The following is a 13,494-nucleotide window of genomic DNA, read 5'->3' as shown; positions in this document are numbered from 1 at the left end:
AATATGTCAGTGCTTAGTTTTCTCAACTGTGTCCAGAAGAGTAAAAAAAAAAATTCGTAAATTATTGATTTTTAAAGACAGATTCATTGTAATAAAATCTAAAAGTCATGTATAATTTTTGTTTGGTACATGTCTATTATTCCATAAATATGACAACTTTTTATTATTGTTTGTTGGTTGAATTTGCTGAGTAATTTGTCCATCAGCATTTATTACATTCTGGATTTCATTTTTTGCATCTTTCTGCCATTTAACATGCTAACCTTTTTTCTATGTAACTGTTCACTAGATATTAATGAAATAGTTGATTGAAGTCTGATTCTGTGTGTAGGTGTATGAGAGTGACACACTTATGTGGTTTGATTGTTTTTTCTTTTGACCCATTCATAGGGTAATAGCTATAAACACAACACACTTGTACAATGACTGTAATTTGTTGGCACACCACAGCCCAGTCTAGAAGCACAGTCTAGAAACACAAAAAGATTTATGACACTGTGTTTATAGACATGCCAAATGGAATGGGAATGTATGTTTCTGGTAGTTGCAGAAAAGCACAACATAGAGACACATATCTCCAGAACCTTGTGCGATGTGGTATGAAATTGACACACCTTAGCACACCCTGGATACACCCATGTACTATATGCGCAACCAAAAACTTGAGACACAGCTAGCATATGTAAAGCATATGCAAATCAGGCTACTTGTGAGACATAATGGTCAGGACTTTGAATAACTGCCTGATTTCCTAAATTTTTCCTGCAAATCAACTGTAGAAAACCAAATATGCTCCCATAACCAATCATACCAGCTTTGTTATGCCAATGGCTGCCAATTAAGACACCCCTAAAGGGCCCGATGCTGTGGCTCAGTAGGTTAATCCTCTGACTGCAGTGCTGGCATCCCATATGGGTGCTGGTTCTAGTCATGGCTACTCCTCTTCCAATCCAGCTCTCTGCTATGGCCTGGGAAAGCAGTGGAGGATGGCCCAAGGGCTTGGGCCCCTGCATCTACATGGGAGACGTGGAAGAGGCTCCTGGCTCCTGGCTTTGGATCGGTGCAGCTCCAGCCATTCCGGCCATTTGGGAAGTGAACTAGCAGATGGAGGACCTTTCTCTCTGTCTCTCCCTCTCACTGTCTGTAACTCAACCTCTCAAATAAATAAATAAAATCTTAAAAAAAGAAAAAAGTCACTCCTAAAGCCTTCCCTTGGCTTCAATTATAAAGTTTTATCCCTCCTTGCCTACCTTTGCTTCTCAGACAAATGCAAGTGATGGTGATTAACTCCTTTTCTTTAGTAATCTGTGAAAACACAGGCTTTGCTTATTCTCACTTGAGTGGTCTCCACTTATTTCCCTTCAGTGAACACCTACACAATCTAATAAATCATGTTTTTTTTTTGTTTTCTGTATCTTATAATATGATACCCTCCTCATAGAAGTCATGGTTTGGTAGAGGCTTACATGTGGCTTCAATGGCAAATGTCTTTGTTGGTTCTTGCCCAGCCATTGTCATGACCTATCCCAACATCCATGGCATATGATGGATCCCATTCTTGGAGTCTGGAAGCTTAATGCTTCATAGAAAAGCAATTAGAAGCAGCACATGGTGCTTGTTCTCTTTGAGGGAAGAAGTAGATTTCTCAACCTAATTGAAATTTGCAACAATGCCAAGCTATTACCAAAGAATGCTAAAACCATTACCATAGACCCAGTAATAGTGCCTCTTGGTTTTATTTAAATAAATTGAAAACTTATGCCCACACAGAAATCTGGACAGGAGTACTTAAAGAACCTTTGTTCATCGTTGCCAAAATTTAGAAGCAATAACAATGTCTTTCAGTGAGTAAAGGGATAAATAAATGTGACACATTTAAACAATGGAATATTACTCAGTATAAACAAGCAATGGGCTATCAAGGAAACTTAAATGCATATTACTAAATGAAGAAACCAATTTGAAAAAGCCACATACTGTATGGTCCCAACCATAGGACTTTCTGGAAAAACTGTGGAGACAGTAAGACAATAGTGAGACAATAGGGGCTGTGAGTTGGAGGATGGGAAAGGAAAAGGATAAATAGTGCACAGAGAATGCTTATAGCAGCAAAACTGTTCTACTCAATTTTCAAGGTCACAGAGCTGGTGAAAGTCAATGACAAGGACGGTGCCATGGCTCAATAGGCTAATAGGTTCTAGTCCCCTTCGGGGAGCCGGATTCTGTCCCAATTGCCTTCTCTTCCAGATCAGCTTTCTGCTCTGGCCCGGGAGTGCAGTGGAGGATGGCCCAAGTGCTTGGGCCCTGCACCTTCATGGAAGACCAGGAGAAGCACCTGGCTCCTGGTTTCGGATCAGTGTGGTGCACCGGCTGCAGCGGCCATTGGGAAATGAACCAAAAGAGAAGAAAGACCTTTCTCTCTCTCACTGTCCACTCTGCCTGTCAAAAAAAAAAAAAAAGTCAATGACAAAGAGTGAGACCCAGAGTTACGGCCATGACCCCAGGTTACCCGACTCCACTGCTTGGTCAGAGAGCAGCCAGGAGCCCCTGGGTCCCCTGGAGTCCCACCATAGTTGCCTGGCTCTCAGAACTTCCCAGCTTTGTCACTGGCACTGAAGCACTTACAGACACTACAAAGTGAATGAAGTGTGTCCCAGACCTTACTGGTCTTCCCATCCGTGTGATCTCTGTGACTGCTGTACCAAAAATCTTTTCTTGCCGCTCTTGCAGGCATTGGGCCTGGAGACCCTGAATGGATCCTAGGCCCAGGATTCTGAATCCAACTTGGGGGTTCCATGGAGTGGTTCCTGCTATTAGCAAACAATGGAATGGATTGTAGAAGTTTGTTCCTGGAATAGGAACATGTGTATGCAGGTGGTTCCAGGTGAGGCTGTGTTGCTTCAGGGAACTTCAAGTCTCCTTTCCTAATAGGACAGAGGGCAGAAGGATGAAAGTCAGGTCTAGAGTGGCTTCATGAGGAATTCGATGTCTGTTCTGGAGATGATGGAGGCAAAGGGAGGTTTGGCGCAGAGAAGGGAGGTGGCCTGACCCAGGTCTCATAGGCTCTTTACACCTGAGTGTGGAGAACAGCCTTTGTGAGTGAAGAGACAGCAAGATGAGGGAGGAGACTACTGCAGTAATCCAGAAAGTCTTTCTTTTTTTTTTTAAATTTATTTGACAGGTAGAGTTATAGACAGTGAGAGAGAGAGAGAGAAAGACAGAAAGGTCTTCACTCCCCAAATGGCCACCATGGCTGGAGCTGCTCCGATCTGAAGCCAGGAGCCAGGTGCTTCTTCCCAGTCTCCCATGTGGGTGCAGGGCCCAAGCACTTGTGCCATCCTCCACTGCCTTCCTGGGCCACAGCAGAGAGCTGGATTGGAAGAGGAGCAGCCGGGTCTAGAACCCGGCAGCCATATGGGATGCCGGCACCGCAGGCAGAGGATTAACCAAGTGAGCCATGGCGCCGGCTCCCAGATGAGTCTTGATGGTGTGAACCATTGTAGTAGCTGTGGAAGTGGTAGAAATGGTTGCATTCTGGCTCATAATTTTGTATAGGTCTGCTCTGATTTTCTACTTTTGCGAATGAGAGAGAAAAAGGGGATGACTGAAAGATTTTTGCATTCATTAGTTGGAGTATAGAAGCTCCATCTCCTGGGATGATAAAGTAACTAATAGGAATAATTTTCACTGGGAACATCATAAGTTTCTTTTGGGCATATTAAAGATATGAGGTATTTGAGGATGAGTAGAGGTATCAAGGGTGGAGGGATAGACACATCAATCTGCAATTTAGGTGTGGGGTTCAGGATTGAGACATCTTCTAAGAGCAGCTGATAGTGCATGGGCCAGTATGGAGCTGTTGGTCTTAGTTCAGACGGTTAACAATAACATATATACTGTTGGTTTAAACAACAAAAATGTGTTTCTCGCAGTTTGGAAGCTGGGAAGCCCAAGACCAAGGTGTCAGAGTTTTGGTTTGTGGTAAGGGCTCCTTTCCTGGCTTGCAATAGCTACTTTCCTGCGTACTCACATGGTCTTTCCTGGGAGGGATCCTGTGGATAGAGCAAGATTTTTTTTCTTCTTAAAAAGGTGCTAATCCCATAATGAGGGTCTCATTTTCTTTTTAAAATATTTTTTATTTATTTATTTGAAAGGCAGAGAGAGAGAGAGGAAGAGAGAGAGAAAGAGAGAGAGAGAGAGAGAAATTGATCTTCCATCTCCTGGTTCACTCCTCAAACGTCAGGGCTAGTCTAAGCAGAAGCCAAGAGCCAGGAACACCATCCTGATCTCCTGCATGGGTGACAGGCCCAAGTACTTGGATCATCTCCTGATTTTTCAGGCCCATTAGCAGATCAGATGCAAAGCATCTGGACTCAAACCTACACTCTGGCGAGGGATGTTGACATTGCAAGCAGCAGCTTAACTCACTGCAACACTGTCAGTCCGAGGGTTTCACATTCTTGACCTATTCTAAATTTATCATTCAAAGGTACTTGCTCTAAATACTATCACATTGTATTGGACTTTATTGTGTTAGTGCTTCAATATATGAACTTTAGGAGGACACAGACATTCAGCTCATAAAAGTATGGGGTCACAATCAGTAGAGGGATTCCTATTAATGATATTAATGTTCTTAGAAGGTGAGGAAGGGGAGCGATGGAGGCCACAACTGTATCATAGCTGGGTACCTGGATGAGCACTGTAGATGTCAGAAATACAGATACAGAAGAGAAGTGGCCATTGCACAGTGTGGGAAAGAGGATGACCTTGTGGGTGTCCATAGCTTCTGAGCCATGAGCAAGCATGATATAGATGTGGAGGCTCACAAGGATATCATCTTATTTGCTGCTCTGTAGACCTGTAGGGATTTTATCACGATATTTGTTGTGTCTGGTGAGTAGGTTGTATTAGGGGCACAAGTGGTCATTTGAAAGGGTCACTATATGTGGGGTAGAGGGTCATTCAGCCAAGGTTGTGGATTCGGGTTAGGAGGAGAGGAAGGCAGATAGTGATAATTGAATGACAAGTTAGAATGGACAATGGGTTTCTGAAATCTGCTGATGGTTCTTACTGTGGAAGTTAAAGTAAGGAACAGAGTGAGGCAGAGAGACCCTTACAGTTGGATTCAGGGCTGTGTCTGACAGTGGGGACCATCATGGCTCTGGGTAGTCCTGAATCTTGTTTGAATTTGCAAGCATCTGTGGATGAGTAGTGCTAAGTGACATGTCAGAAGCCATGGAGATGCCGCCAGTTTGGATGGTGGAGAGGGGGACTAGGAATGCAGCTATGTGAGGGAAGTGTGGTAGAAAGAGTGGTGTGCTGGGTGGAGAAAGGGGTGTTCAAGGGTTTTATGTCACTGAGAACATAAGGATGGAAGATAAACCCAGACCCTTGGTTGTATCTAGGAATTACAATCTGTGGTGTTCCAGGAAAATTGCCTAGTGAGAGGGGGTGCTTCTTTGTGTGCCTGGTTCTGGGCTTAAATATTTGTCCACCTGCCTGTTGTTGTAGTGGGAGGGCCCAGTGATCAATGAGACCATGAGGACAGGGTGGGCACCCATGGCACTGGGACCTGGTATCTCCTATGAGATGGGGAGATGGGCATGAAGAAAATGAGGAAGGAAGGATGAGCATCTGTAAACTCTGGGGTTCTTTCTTTCTTTCTTTCTTTTTGACAGGCACAGTGGACAGTGAGAGAGAGACATAGAGGAAGATCTTCCTTTTTCTGTTGGTTCACCCCCCAATGGCTGCCACGGCTGGCGCGCTGCAGCCAGCACACCATGCTGATCCAAAGCCAGGAGCCAGGTGCTTCTCCTGGTCTCCCATGCGGGTGCAGGACCCAAGCACTTGGGCCATCCTCCACTGCACTCCTGGGCCAGAGCAGAGAGCTGGACTGAAAAGGAACAACTGGGACAGAATCTGGTGCCCCGACCGGGACTAGAACCCGGTGTGCTGGCGCTGCAGGCGGAGGATTAGCCTATTGAGCCGTGGCACTGGCCAACACTGGCATTCTTAAGAAAGAAGCTGACCATGGAATGTCCTGATCATGGCAAGGCCATGTAACTCTGAGGAGCGGCAGCTGCTGGCTGAGACTCGGAGACTCCTGTACCACACTGTGATGCTGGAGAACTTGGCCCTGATAGCATCTCCTGGAAGCCACTCATATTTCTCCCAGTGTCCTTTGCTGTCTTTCCCTGTGTCCCAGAGGCAGTCCTTACTGTCCTTAGCACTGGGGGACTCTGAGCTCTACTCAAGTCACCACTTTCCTGGCACATGTCACAGAGGGAGGAGAGGATGGTCTCTGGTTCCCTCATCAGGAATCAGCCTTCACCAGGACATTGGTTGCTAATGAAATGGGCATGCGGTGCTGAAGGGTACAGGTCTGTGGGTGCTGTGACAAGCTTTGAGCCCTGTCCCAACATCTCTGCTGGGTCCATGTGTTCAGGAAAGTATCCGAGCGTCAGGAAGCTTGCAGTCAGTGTGGTGGACCCTTCTGGCCCTCTCGCTGGCAAGATGCCTCTGTCCAGACCCGAGGGACCACTGTACTTCAGCTAACATTTCCATTTTTACCTATGTCAGGAGTCGCAGGTGTTGTTCATTCTGGTTATGACTTACATGTCCTAAGAGCTTTTCTTGAAATGTTTTCCTTCAAGATTTTATTATTGTAGTCTTATTTTTATTATCTGTGGTTTATTGTGTGCCAAGTTCTTTGAGCCCTGCTCACATCTTATCTCTCTACTCTTTTCTCTTAGGGCTTGTATCAGGCAGCCCCATGTAGTTGCACAACTAGCATTGCAGGGTGGCTTGACATTTTCCTGAACTGCCATATTTCATCTGTAGCTTTCAATAACTCACTCTTGTACCTTTCTGGCCTGTATCACTCCTGCCTCCCCAGTAGCTTCTTCAGTGTTGTCTAATATCAACCTTTACGTCAGTGTTGTGAGCTGGGCACATATCCAGGTACCCGAGTCCTTTTGGATTTCCCTGGGTCTAGCTACCAGTAATTCTGTGCCTCATACTCATTATATCAGCAGACAAGCAGCTGGACACCTGCTCTCCTCTCTGAAAGGTGAACCATTTCTGTGTCCTTTTCCAGTGGGGCCTCATCCATGCTGTGATCGTTAGAGACCCTGTCCTCAGACTGCTGGCTCCCGAGTCCAAGAAGCATTCCCATGAGCAGTCTTCGGTGTTGGCCACATTTTTGGTGGTATGTCTCCCTGCCACCAAAACCTGCCTCTCCTTCATCAACAGAATCTGCAGAGGGAGCATCACAGGTCAGAACTCCAAGGGCAGGTCCACCCACCAGACCTCGGCCCCTGGCACACGTGTCACACACGTGTCACAGCCATGACAGACATGTTGCAGTTGCCTGTACTCTAAGCAAAATCCTCTGGGTAGAACCTGTACTTAGGTGAGGCATCAAGAGACTTCTGGTTTAGTGAAACCTTGCCCTGCTCCAGGGTGATAGTGGAGAGAAACTTGTCAAGTGCACATGGACAGGGCTGCGTTTGTGAAGAGCTGCAGAGTTCAGTGTGATAAGGCAGCCCTTTACCTGTGGGGAGGTCTGAAATAACTCCAGGCACTTCAGCCTTCTGCACAACCAGGCCACTCCCAGCAGTGAGAAGCAATGCGGTAGCATTAACTGTGAGGAGTCTTTTAACATAGGGAAAAAAAAATCATTACCAATGAGGTAAATGCAAAATAGCTTCAGTACCGGACACAAACTTCTGCACAATGAAGTCTGCTACAGAAAGAGTGCTGAGTGTAGCAAATGTAGCAGATGTGGGGACCTTCAGCTGCAAATACATACTAGCTCGGCACCAGCAAATTCACTGCAGAGAAAGGACATATGACTGCAGTGCCTGTGGGGGATTCTGTAGGTACAAATCCTTAAACACCACTGGAGTGTTTTCACAGGCTCAAAGCCATACAAGTGCATTTAGTGTGAGAAGTGTTTTATTGAGACATGTGTTGTCATTGAACCACCAATACCTGGATGTATCCTGACGTCTTTGAGATGATCACAGCCCAGTTTTTCTGGGCCTGGCTTATTTCACTCAGCACTGTGAACTCCAATTCCATCCATTTGTTGCCAGCTTCAGGATTTCATTGTTTTTATGGATGAATAATAATCCCTTGTGTGTATATACCACATTTTCTTTGTTCATTTATGAATTGGTGGGCATCTGGGGTTGATTCCACATGTCTGCTATTTTGAATACTGCTGCAGTAAACTCAGAAGTACAGATATCTTTTCATATGTTAACTTTATTTCCTTTGGATATATTCCAAGAACTGGAATAGCTGGGTCATATAGAAGTATTTTTATTTTTATTTTTGGAATCTTCATACTATTTTACATTGTATGTATATATTACATTTTATTTACCCATTCACCCATCAGTGGGCTCTTGGATTGCTTCCACATTTTATGTATTGTGAATAATTCTGCTAATGAGCATATGTGTACAAATACCTTTTCTTTTTTTTAAGATTTATTTATTTCTTTGAAAGTCAGAGTTACACAGAGAGAGAATGAGAGGCAGAGAGAGAGATCTTCCAACTGCTTGTTCACTCCCCAGTTGGCCAAAGTGGCCAGAGGTGAGCTGATCAGAAGCTAGGAGGCAGGAGCGTCTTCCAGGTCTCCCATGCAGGTACAGGGACCCAAGGACTTGGGCCATCTTCCACTGCTTTCCCAGGCCATAGCAGAGAGCTGGTTCAGAAGTGGAGCAGCTGAAACTCGAACTGGCACCATATGGGATGCCGGTATTGCAGGCGGCAGCTTTACCCGCTATGCCATAGCACTGGCCCCTAAATACCTTTTCAATTTTTCAGTACTTTGATATATATATATATATATATATATATATATTCTAAATATATATATATATTCTAAATATATATATATGAAATATATATGGAATTCATATATATATGAAATCATTGAATCAAATGGAAATTCTATTTTGATGCTTTTAAGGAGCTGCCACAGTTTTCCATAGCCATTGAACCATTTTATGTTCCCACCAATAGTGCACAGTAGGTTCCAGTTACTCCATCTTCTTGTTAACATTTGTTATTTTATGTTTTTTTTTAAAAATAGTAACCATGCTAATAGGTATGAGGTGATATCTAGTTAGATGATACTTTAGAACCACACAAAGCTGCCTCAATGTAGGTATGAAGCAACTAGAAAATTGGAAATTTACTTGGTGAGGGAAATAAGTATAAATTATAGCAAAAGCTGAAGTAAGAGTTTACTGAACAACAACCAAAAAAGAGTGTATTGAACATAATTTACCACATTTATGAAGCAGAAAGGAGCAGACGGAAGATGAGAAGAGTCTGATTCAGAGGGAGAATGTGAAGGATTTACGCTATTAGAATCACAAGATGTCAAAGCAGTTGGGTCTAGGCGGGGTTTAAGTGAAGGAGGCTGGCAGTGGGGATTTATGCTCTGAGAATGGATGACACAAGGCTCTGTATCCAGTGCACCACGAGACTCATAAAATAACAGTGAGCCCCAGGCTGCGTCCTGTCTGGATCTGCACACATTATTTCACTCAATAAAGCTATTTTCTTTCCCTGCCGTGCCTTGTGTGTATCCCATTTAAGTCCTTTACTCTTTTTTTTTTTAAGATTTATTTATTTATCAGAAACAGAGAGAGAGAGAGAGTGAGAGAGTTTTTCCATCCCCTGATTCACTCCCCAGATGACCACTATGGCCAGAGCTGGGCCAATCCAAAGCCAGGAGCCAGGAGCTTCTTCCAGGTCTCTCTTGCTGATGGGACTTGGGCCATCTTCCACTGCTTTCCCAGGCCATAAAAGAGAGCTGGATGGGAAGTGGAGCAGCTGGGACTCCCATTGGCGCCCATTTGGGATGCTGGCTCCACAGGTGGCAGCCTCACCTGCCATGCCACAGCACTGACCCCTAAGTCTTTTACTCTTTATTCCCTTCTGACCCAAGCTGTACTCACCCTACCTTATGGAATTTACCCCCATGGAGAACAGGCACTGGCTGTTTATTCAAGGAAGTCAGCCATGATGGTTTGCATTTGGCAGAGACCCAGTAGCAGGCAGAGGAGTCAGAATGTTTCATAGTGGAAATGTTGTGCTGATTAAAGGTGGGGTCACAAGGAGCTGGGAGAAACTGATCGGTGAGGGTGGCATGTTTGGCTTTCTTCAGTTGGTCTGAAGTAAGTATGAAGTGGGGATACAATTAGGGCAGCAGTTAGTGATTGATAAATCTTGGCCACGTGAGGCTGGTAGCTACAGAGACTGTCATTTGGCTTGCTGAACTGGGTTGCTGCAAGTCCGAGTTCTATATTAGGGTACGGAATGGCTGTCCTCTGGCTGCATATTCAGTCTCTTACCTCCATGGAGCACCCTGGGGTCTCCTCTTCTGGAGTTCTCATCACACAACAGCTCTTTCTTTGTGTATCTCCACAGTCCAAAGTGTAAGCTCCTGTAAGGCAGGAAGTACACCTGACACACACATCAGCTGACTTTAGACTCCAGCATATTTTTGACATATAGTGATCTCAAGGAAAATATGGAGACTAGGAGTTCATTTTATGTATTAAATCAAATAAATAAAACTGAGAGTAGACTTTATTATCATAATGTCTCAAGTACAGATTTTTAAAGGATAGCAGAGCTAAGGGAAGATTTAGTAGGCCTTGTAAGGAGGAAAGGGCACATAAGGACAAAGACTGAGAGAAAAGCACCCAATTCTACTATGCCCCTTATTACATGTGAGCACTGCAGAGCAGAAATAAGAAACCCTTCCATGATTTATGCTGGGCTATTTCCTAAGTGACAAATAATTTTGTGATCAAGTTCAGTCTTTCTATCTTGTTTCTGATTCGGTCCAGCCATAATAATTGCTATATTATATATATGTATATATGTATATATATGTATGTGTGTGTATATATATATATATGGATGAATTGATAAATGGACAATATTCAGTCTCGAACATTTCTCTCTTTTTTTTGGTAAAGATCCATTTATTTACTTGAAAGTCAGAGTTACACACAGAGAAGGAGAAGAAAAGAGGGAGAGAGAAAGAGAGAGAGAGACTGAGACAGAGAGTTTTTCCATCCGCTGGTTCACTCCCCAGTTGGCCACAAGGCCAGAGCTGTGCTGATCCGAAGCCGCAGGTCAGGAGCTTCCTTCAGGTCTCCCATGTGGTTGCAGGGCCCAAGGACTTGGTTTTCTTCCACTGCTTTCCCAGGCCATAGCAGAGAGCTGGATCGGAAGTGGAGCAGCCAGGACTCTAACTGGTGCCCATATGGGTGCAGGCACTGCAGGTGGCTTTACCTGCTGTGCCACAGCACTGGCCCTCTAGCATTTTCATGCTCTGACCCACTTATAGAGATCACTGATCTTTGTGCCGTGGGTATACCACAGCCTGGAGACACGGGGGTCTCTGCTGATGAGCACAAAGGGGCTAACACAGGGGAAAGATGAACCCATAAGGGCACAGGTATTCACCAGCCACCAGCTGGGTTTATCAAAGAGGGACATATAGAAAGTAAAGAAGGAAGACAGTGCATAACAACAGAAAAATGTGCTCACTAGCATCAGGATGCTGTGGGTGGCTCTTGTCTCCGGGGAGCATTTGGGAGTGAGGCTTTTGCTGTGAATGTGTAGGACCTTCTGCTTATGTCTGTACAAAATGATCAACATGCAGCCACTGGCCCAAATCATCAACACCAAATACAACACGTCAGTGAAGGAAAACATCACTGAATGCAATAAGGATATATTTCTGTCAATAATTACGCCAGAGCAGAACCCTAAGTCTTTTTTCTCTGTGTGGTTGCTGCTCTCCCTCATTGCTGTAATATACATAGGAACAATACTATTCACCAACAGGTGAAGGGTCCAGCAGAGCAGAATGGAAAGTCGAATGGATTTGAGGGCTTTGACCTTGAGCTGCATCCACTGGGGGCTGCTAAGGCTGATTGTGATGGCCTGGAAGCCACTCAGGAGAGAAGTTGCACTCAGAGACGCCCCTCTGGCCACTCTGTGAACATAGAAAACTAGTTTGCATCCAAAATCGTCCATGAAATATTTCAGCCCAAAAGCTGCCATGGTCTGAGGAATGCCTCTCGCGAGCAGAACCAAGCAGTTGGCTACAATTAGGTTATGGAGAATCAAATCCATGTGCTTTATCCCTCGTCCAGTGCAGGAAAGGAAGCCATAGCAGAGAAGGAGCAGGATGTTTCCTAGGAATCCGACTCCTGTCTGAGAGACAAAGATGATTCCCATGGTCAGAGCCCTGGATGGCATGCAGTCACAAGGGCAGTAGTTCACACAAAGCCAGTGAGTCCTAGAAAGAAATGGAGCTAATGTAGTTCATCAAGGAAGCTTAAGTTCATTTCTTACTTCTACCCATTTTTTTCGCACTCAGTAATGCCTTCTAGAAGAATACATTCTTTGTATTTTCTTGAGAGACATTGGGATGCTGGTTGAGTATATCTTCTCACATGGCTATTTCAGATTTTTCTAAGACTTTTCATCCATATTCACCTTGTTCCTATATGATATATTGTTTTCTTGTCTATTTGTGGTGTTTTGGTTAAATGTTCCTTTGCCAACTAACCAATTATTCTGGTATTTGTATGAAAGTGCAGAAATTCAAGTTACAATATGGGTGACCAAATAATTATTTATCACATTTAATTATATATTCTAATTGCAGTGGTATGTTAGAACAGTGAAGCCAAAGATTCTCTCTTATTTCATTGGCCCCAAAGGTACAATGATACTCTCACAGCAAATATTTGAAAGCAAATATTGAAAGCATGAATAGCTCATGCCAACTAAAACATAAAATATTATGAAGAAAAAACATTAAATGATTTCATTTGTATGGAATCCTAGTATCTTCATTTTATATGTAGAGGAGTAATTCAAAATTTAGTATCATAAGTAACACTAAATTTATTTTTTAATTAATTTGCTCTTTAAGGTTACAAATTTCATAGGTACAATTTTAGGAATATAGTTATTCTTAACACCAACCCACCCTCCCACCCCTTCTCCCACGCTTCTCCTCCTCTCTTTCCCCTTCCCAGTCAGGTTCTCCATTAAGATTCATTTTTAATTAACTTTGCACACAGAAGATCAACTCTATACTAAGTAAAGATTACAACAATGTGCACACACATATAAAACAAACACACAAAAAGTGTGAACTATTTTTACAGTTAGCTCTCATAAATATAACTTGTTGAGGACAGATGTCCTGCATGGGCAGTTCATACACAGTGTTGTTAATTTAACAATTAACACTCTTTTATGTATGATGTCAGTGACTACTCGAGGGTCTTGACAAGAGCTGCCTAGGCTGTGAAAGCCTTTGGAGTGCACAAACTCTGTCAGTATTTAGACAAGGCCATAAGCAAAGTGGAAGTTCTCTCCTCCTTTAGAGAAAAGCACATCCTTCTTTGATGGCCACTTCTTTCTGCTGGGGTCTCA

General features: G+C 43.8%; 1 protein-coding gene across 1 annotated transcript; it reads right to left on the bottom strand.

Moving 5' to 3' along the window:
* Positions 1–11,361: 11,361 nt before the first annotated feature.
* ORYCUNV1R1608 (vomeronasal 1 receptor oryCunV1R1608) lies at positions 11,362–12,303 on the bottom strand. The gene is given in 1 exon segment (NM_001167295.1): positions 11,362–12,303. A coding segment is annotated over 1 exon segment (942 nt).
* Positions 12,304–13,494: the final 1,191 nt, after the last annotated feature.

Source organism: Oryctolagus cuniculus, chromosome 18, assembly GCF_051225735.1.
Source record: "Oryctolagus cuniculus isolate XC-2025 breed Fujian yellow rabbit chromosome 18, ASM5122573v1, whole genome shotgun sequence".
NCBI classification, from domain to species: domain Eukaryota; kingdom Metazoa; phylum Chordata; class Mammalia; order Lagomorpha; family Leporidae; genus Oryctolagus; species Oryctolagus cuniculus.
The sequence above is the reverse complement of the archived record's forward strand: the minus strand, read 5'-3'. Positions and strand labels throughout refer to the sequence as shown.